The 8,214-nt window shown below is 35.7% G+C and overlaps 1 protein-coding gene across 1 annotated transcript; it reads right to left on the minus strand.

Annotated features, from left to right (window-relative positions):
• Nucleotides 1-3,380: 3,380 nt before the first annotated feature.
• TRIADDRAFT_23423 (uncharacterized protein) lies at nt 3,381-4,183 on the minus strand (the record flags this gene model as incomplete). The annotated part of the gene is made up of 3 exons (XM_002111812.1): nt 3,381-3,570; nt 3,732-3,838; nt 4,022-4,183. 3 exons carry the CDS (start codon nt 4,181-4,183, stop codon nt 3,381-3,383), a joined length of 459 nt encoding a protein of 152 aa, XP_002111848.1.
• Between the last annotated feature and the right edge of the window lie 4,031 nt (nt 4,184-8,214).

Raw genomic sequence — 8,214 nt, forward strand, 5'->3', positions numbered from 1 at the left:
TATCTTTATCAATACTTAAACTTCTCTCATTCGCTTCCACACTGGACTTTTGTGATTTTTATCATCAGCGGCTGATTCAGGTTTTTCCTCCTCTTCATTGATATTTGAGCTATCTGCCTTTGAGTCTTTCACTTTTTTGCTCTCTGATTTTCGTGGTGGGATTTGCGGCGGTACTTTACCATGTTTATTAGGGGAATCTTTATTAGCACTAGACTCTTTATTGACTTTATTTTTGGAAGTAGGGGATTCATTAGCCTTTTTTATATCATTATCATCCTTACTAGTTTCTGGTGTAGGAGCAATGGTAACTTTTTTTAAGGGTTTTTTACTCTTATCACCAGCATCTTCTTGATTGGGAACTGCTGCAAAACTTTTTAATTTATCCTTTCCTATATTACTATCAGCTATATCAGGCTCATTATCGCTATCCAATTTTCTTTCCCAAGGTAAAGAAGCTATTTATGAGTAAGGCACAGACTTAGTACGACCATCGATCGAATTTTAAATTATATATTACCGGTATAAGTACTCTCAAATTAAAAAAAGGAATGATTGTCTCATATAATATAAAAAAGATCTTTTCTATTTAATGTAAATTAGGTTTAAATAAATTGATCTACTTAGGAATTTCTGATTATTTGCAAAGAACAACAATACAATCTATTTTTGTTAATCTAATTATTAGTAGGCTTATTAATCAAGAATAGGACTTTTTTTCTATACTGTGCATACGTTAGGTATACATGTATAAATAAAGTGTAATGAATCACTGACCATTGGCATACGTGAATAGTATTAATATAATTTATAATCTGTTTCAGTATAGCTCTTATAAAACTAATATCGATATTGACATACGTTAACATAGCAGTATATTTGCCATCAACATAGAAGAAACTGATAATTAATCTCACTAGATAAATTATCCTTTATATTAAATACTCGTATAGGCTTCTGTTGACACCATGCGTAATGAACATATAAAACACTCTATTAAATTGAGGCTCCTCAAAATTTCATCTCTTTCCATTACTAGAATGACTACCAAATCCTAAGTTTACAAAATCAGTACTCTTACGTGATTTGCCTCGAGGACTTTCATTCGAAGGACTCCACGAAGACTATTTTGTGTAAAAAAGATGAATAATTATTTGAAGTCAAGATATAACAAATATTTTTATGTTACATGTTGATAAAATTAGCGTCATAGGACACTTCAAATGTTTGAGCAACTCACGCTTGTATCCCAATCGGAATCCTCATCTAGATATGGGAAAAATTGATAGCATAAAAAATTTGAGAAAGATTAAATTTCCTTCAATTAATCTCAGATATTGAAGAATATCTGAACTCTATATTTTACTGGTACAAAACTCATAATTTATTAATAGTACGAGACCTTTTTGGGGCCTCGTCGCACTATCTTTCAGTTCATCCTTCTTATCCGATAAAGTAGACGATGATTTAGACATTCCACCAGTATCTCCCCTCTTAATTTCATTCGAATAGGATACAGACAATTTTTCATGTCCTTTAGCACTTGAACTGCCATCTGTTGAATCACTTTTAACAACAGTTAACGGTAATTTCTCCTTTTTATCGGATGTATTTTCCTCTATATCTGGAATGGATAAATCGCTGCCAATCAAGCTTTCGTCATCATCATCTGACAGTGTCGCCTTAGATTGGCCAAATGACGAAGAGCTTTTTGCCTTTTTGCCACTATTTCCTTTATCCCATTTTTCAAGAGCATCTAATACGTCATCGTCATCCCCACTCATGATACCCGCTTTTTTGTGGCTGCTTGCACTAGGTATATACCCACCCCCATCATCGCTATCATCGTCATCTATAATGAAAAAATACCGTAAAAAATTGAAAAATTTTATAGCCAAATACAATTTGTGAAATAGTCAAGTGAATCATTTAAGTTGCTGTTTATTTTCTAACCATCATCGAAATTAATATCTGAGAGATTATCTTTATCGGTGGTGTTTTTCGCCTAGTTGCATTCAGCGATAAGAGAAATATTAATCAGTGAAATTTTCCTTAGTAGTATCAATTTTAGGAAGTAGCTAAGTAATTAAACAGCTAAACAAAAAACCTTTGGCTCTTCAACTGGTTGAGGTAATGGCTTCGATTTTGTCTCTAAATCGGGTCTTATGGGCCTTTTGGGGAGTTCTGGAGGTTTTTTAACTTCTGGGGATGAATCTAAATCAGATTCACTACGTTTTGAAGTTCTACTCTTTACACCTGATGAAGATCGCCTTTTGGAAGTATCCTACCAGGATAACAATATTGTTAGTTAGAGCATAATTGAAAAGGATACATACAGTAACTGGCAGATTTTACAAGATATTAATACTATATACACCCATACATATACTCGTATATGTAGTCTGGATAAAAAAATAGCAAGATTATGATTATTAATGTCAGATATTGATATAATAATATTAAGAAATTCTATTTATCTTACAATATATAGTATGCAGAGAAATAGATAAAATCTTTGTGAGTGATTTGGATAAACTGTAAGTAAAGACTAGCTACATTACAAATGGCTATTTTCCATTTTTACTATAAACTTACAGCCTCAGGAGAAGAATTCCTATTGCTCGATTCTGCATCAACATCATCACTATTGCCTAATCAACCAAGGGTAATTGCGAAGTATAATAAAAGTTTAGCCAATCATTCATGATTAATCATGTATCTATTATGTTAAAATTCGTTACCCGATCTTGCTTTAAGTAATGATGCCAAATTAGGTTTTCTCTACAATTTTAAATTACGTTTAAATCGTCATATTAAGTTATCGTTTCCGAATTGGATTAAATTCTTGTAAACTATTCTAATAAGAGAGCATACCGCACGCGGACTATCATCTTCTGAGTCATTCCATGTATCACCAAGGGACATTCTGAAGATATTAAATAAGTTAAAGAATTTTGCTGTCAGTTTGAATACTTCCATCGAAAATGATTCTTACTTATAGCCGCAAGGTAGGCTAGCATCTTTGTAGTATATATTAAATATAGAATATTTTTAGCATATCGATACATTGTGATTGTCAAGGATACTTACTGGCTAGAAGAATCAAAATTTATCGATTCGTCTTCTATAAAGAAATAGATAGAATATGGTTTAAATTTATGTTGTCTATGTTGTTTTTGAGGCAGTAAATTAGTAGGCTATCATTTTTAATTACTTGAAAAACCCGCGCCAGGGCTTTCTTTTCTCTCAGCTTCTTCATTTTGATCATCACCACGTGGCGTTTCGTCATATGCTGGCGGCTCTTGTTCCCGAGGCTTTAGTAGAGCGGCACAACTAGATGCGTAGGATTAAATACATGTATTAAGCATTACTTGGCCGGAACACTATACACGAATTTCCATAACAGAATGCAGTTTTCGTCTTATGAACACTAACCTTTCTTGGCCGTTTTCTACTGCGTAATCATATGCACTTTTACCTTCGGTATCATTAAACTCTGTGTATACGTTATTATCTAATAAAATTTTAACAATATCTGCATGGCCATTCTTGGCAGCCAGCATGATGGGTGTGCTAAATGAAGATACAAATATAAATAGTTTGCTATATTATCTACGCAGCACATTTCAATACCAAAAGAATATCACGGAATAACTGTTTTAGGTACTAATTACAATGTGAGATTATCACAAAGGCAATTAAGTTATCAATTTCTGCAAATAAGATAATCTAACCTCCCTGCATTAGTAACGTTGTCTAGATTAGCCTCTCTCTCCACTAGAAATTCGATAAAGTCTTTGTGACCTCGTTCTGCAGCGAAATGTGCCGGTGTCATATTATCCTAAGATTGACAAGAAAACGGTTTCAATAATGTACTTCTACGAGGAATAGACTATGTGCATTAGCCATTCGCTCGGAATTTTTGAAGTTGTAGCAATGTTAGAAGAGGATATGACTATGAGCATAAGAACAAGCTTAAAGGAAGTCGATAAATAATAAAGAACAAGTTTAGGCTATCATTTACGCTGTCTTTGAGATCTAGACGAGCTCCTCCATCACTTAAGGATCCACCAATAATAGTATCATTATTTTTAGCAGCTGTATGAATTGGAGTAGAACCAAATTTGTCTCTAACATTTGGATCAGCATCTGCATCAAGTAGATGATTAACGCATTGCTTGAACATGCCAGCAACAGCCTAATGATAGGGATAAATTGGATAAGAGAACACACATTATTGACTATACGGTACATTTCTCTAGAAAAGTGTGCTAATATAAAATACTCTTTCTCCAGAGTGTACGTTACTGATTTGTGATTTAATAATAAAATTATCGTTGGAAATACTAGTCCTACTCGAAATATCAATATTACACGATAACAGATAATCTTTAATCTATTCACTGGAAGTGTAATCTAGTAACGCACGTATCCGAATATTAATTAACGTAATTGCCATCATTGAAGTATCGACAAGTTAATGTCATAAAATGAACATAACTAAAATTAGAGGAAGATAGTATTTAAGTTGATGATGGCTTATGAACCTGTTTTACCATTCTACCTAGCTGTAGAAGACTAGCTAGAAATGGATACAACTATACCATGATAGATGTGTTATAAAATCATTCAAGAAGTTGTACTTACAATATGCAATGGCGTTTGCAAATTCTTATCGATGATATTAGGATCGGCACCATTTTGCAAAGCCCAGCCTACTATAGCACCGTAGCCACCGTTACAAGCCCAATGGAGAGGTGTTCTACTGCTCAAAGTACCAATTATATACACAAACACACACACACAGATAAAAATAATCCCCATCAATCGATTCTTCATAATAAGGATAAATAGCAATAATCACTTATAGTTACACCTGTCAAGTTCTATTATTATGGTGGAACTTTATTAGTCTATCTATCCAATGAAGAGGTATTCTACGATTCAAAGTAACGTTTATCCATGCACATAGACACAAAGTCATATATACTCGTATCAATCAATCAATTTACCATAACCTGGACATCTATAGCGACAATCACTTATGATTGCACTTATTAAGGCTATCATTATGGTGGGAGTTTATTAGTTTATCCAATGGAGAGGTGGTGCTGTACTCTCAAAGTAACGATTATCCATGCACAGATATGAAAATAATGCATATCAATCCATTCTCCAGAACATAGATATCCATAGAAACGATCACTTATGATTGTACAAATCAAGTGCGACTATTATGATGAAAGTTAATTAGTCTATCTAATAGAGAGATATTCTACTACTCAAAGCAATGATTATTATCCAAATATTATACGTAAATAATCCTCATTAATCAATCCTTCATAACATGAATATGTATAAAGGCAATCACCTATGATTGCACTCATCAAGTGCTCTCATTGTGGTGAAAGTTTATTAATCTATCCAATAGAGAGGTGTTTTACTACTCAAAAATACAGTAATGATTATCTTCAATCCATTCTCTATAACATGGGTATCCATCGAAAAAAGATCACTTATGACAACGTTAATGAAGTGTTCTATGATGATGAGGTTTTAATAACCTCTCTTCTTCTACCTCATCCCCTAGATATCAAAGTTATCTCGCTGCTTGATAGCTCGCTAGATTGCACTATCGAGTAGAATTGATCTCCTTATCGATGACTTACTTGTTTTCTTTATCCAATTGGTTGACATCGCTTTTTTTAGCTAATTGCTTAAATTTGATTAAGTCGCCATTGTGGGCAGCTTTATGTAATTTGGGCAAATCCTTGATCGATGCGGTGGATAAATCTTCACTTTCGCCTGGTGAGGATGCGGTCGATCCTTTCGAGTGTTCCTTATCGCTCTTTTTCGACTTGGGTCTAGATAAGAATCGTTTCATTTTCGATCGATTTCCAAGAATCTCCTCATCAACCTTTTCAACGCCTCAACAATCATCCAATCGATCGTCGTTGACTACTATCAATCGATGATGAACTTTATAACATTTCAAATTAAATGACCAAAAGCTTGTTGTGTAACTTTCTCGACAATCCTCCACTTATTGTTTTATCAATAGTAATTGAATGCTTGAATGTAAATAAAACAAAAGTTAAAGAGTGACGCTACTGACCGTTATATTACGCTTGCGCACTCTTGCCTGAGCTAAGCTCCATGGTTGCCAACCTAACGTAGGTAGGTTATGAGGATACAACTTGAGTCATTTCTGTACAGGCAGTTATTGTTCTTTCAAAGTCGAAATTGGAAGAAATATCAATTTAGACTACAGTACTACCATGATTTGGCCTAGCTTAGGGATAGAGTTTAGCCGTTGATTCGGATTTGGTGGTATTTTGGACACGATTTGGGTCGGTGTCCTCGCTTGACGTCGACCCCATACGATACTATACTGTACACTGTACAGTATACATTGTGTAGCATACTGTAACACTACAGTATACTGCCATCACGCTACACATTGCGTAGCACTGTAGCATACGGTATGCAATACACGCATGGCTGCCATCACCATTAGGAGTTGATGACAATCATCGAGATTGAATACCTCTCATAGGAGGACAACTATCGAGTACATCGAAAGTAAAAAGCCTTTGCTGTATACTGCACTGTAATTTATTCCTTTGACCTGTATGATCGAGTCCCATACAATCGCTTCATTCGATTCATTTCGATGGAAGAAAGTCTACCTCTTGCACAATTTTTGCGCTTTGATGCAAACTACTGCCTTCGACGATTATTCCTATCTACAGGGCCAAAATGGATCAATGATAAGATGAATATGCTGTCAGAGCTGTGACAGCTATTCTCCATGTTGTGTTTTTTTTTTTAATTTACGTGAAAGTCCCTATTATAAAGGTTTTCTGATGGCTTATAGTTGTTGTTAATATAAGCGTCCATAAGGTCCGTATTGTTTCAAGCGGGTAGACTAGCAACAGCTCATTACGCTTGCGCGATGGAGTTGTCCCGAAACTTGTATTACTGGTCATCAGACACCGGTTTAGCATCGATGGAGCTAGTTCAGCGATTGCATGAAAATTCCACCCACTACTGTATAAAATTAAGACTGGATGATTGCAACTTGATCATGAAGGCTATACAACTCATATGTCACTTTTACTATACAATCGGATCCAAAATAGACAAGTATTTTGGATCGATTTTCAGTGGGTGGAATGAACATGCTGCGGTAACGAGTTCTACGAGGAAACTGTTTTGAAAATGGTTCAAAGTTTACCGTTGCACTGGGTGTGCATTCAGGAAAAGTGCAAAGTGCAGATGGCTGGACTTCGCTTGTTGTATCCTCTCATCTCGTTCTCTTGAGTTACAGTATAAGGCAGTTAGTTAACTGTACTCTAGTAAGCTTCAATACCAGTTCATCCTGTCGCTTGCGCTAACAGTGTGTTCTTCTTAACGCAAGTTTGGCAGTGTATCACCATCACTTCAGGCCTGTCTTCCACCACTTTATAGTAAAATATACAAAATTTCGTTGGCAAGGAGCTTTCAAATATATTTTTTTCTCCAGCCTGTTTGCCTCTACGCCTCCGCTTCAGTTTGCACTCTAAGCCGTATGAGTATTGCATCAACAAGCAGCGTAGGAAGTACAATATTGTGTAAAATGAGTCGTCATACTCACACATCGCCATCCTTGTTTTTCACTGTATCTTCTTATCCACCGTTGAGACAAGTAAAAGCCCACTAGGTGACATCTTCTTTGCACACTATCGCCTAACCAACCTGGGCACACAGTATGTTGGGCCAGCGTACAATACATAGTACTGTAGCTGACTCTACTCCCATGTCCCACGGGTACTGTATTGTGCAAAATGAGTCGTCATGCTCACACATCTCCATCCTTGTTTTTCACTCTATCTTCGTATCCACTGTTGAGGCAAGAAAAAGCCCTCTAGGTGACACCCTTCTTTTGCACACTATCGCCTAACCGACCTGGCACACAGTATGCTGGGCACAGCGTACAATACATAGTACTGTAGCCTACGCCCATGTCCCACGGGTACTAGGCCCCGACCTACCCTGGCATTCTTCCCTTCTCATGCGTTGAATCCTTCATCGTGTGGTGTTCTTACTTTCATTTAGGGAAAAACTCCTGCAAAATTTCAATTGAAGTAAGTCCAATCGATTTTAATCTACTTATTCATGCATAACCATAGGAAAGGAATATTTAACTGTATTTCTTGATGGTGATAGTATTACAAG

This window comes from Trichoplax adhaerens, genomic scaffold (assembly GCF_000150275.1).
Source record: "Trichoplax adhaerens TRIADscaffold_4 genomic scaffold, whole genome shotgun sequence".
NCBI lineage: Eukaryota > Metazoa > Placozoa > Uniplacotomia > Trichoplacea > Trichoplacidae > Trichoplax > Trichoplax adhaerens.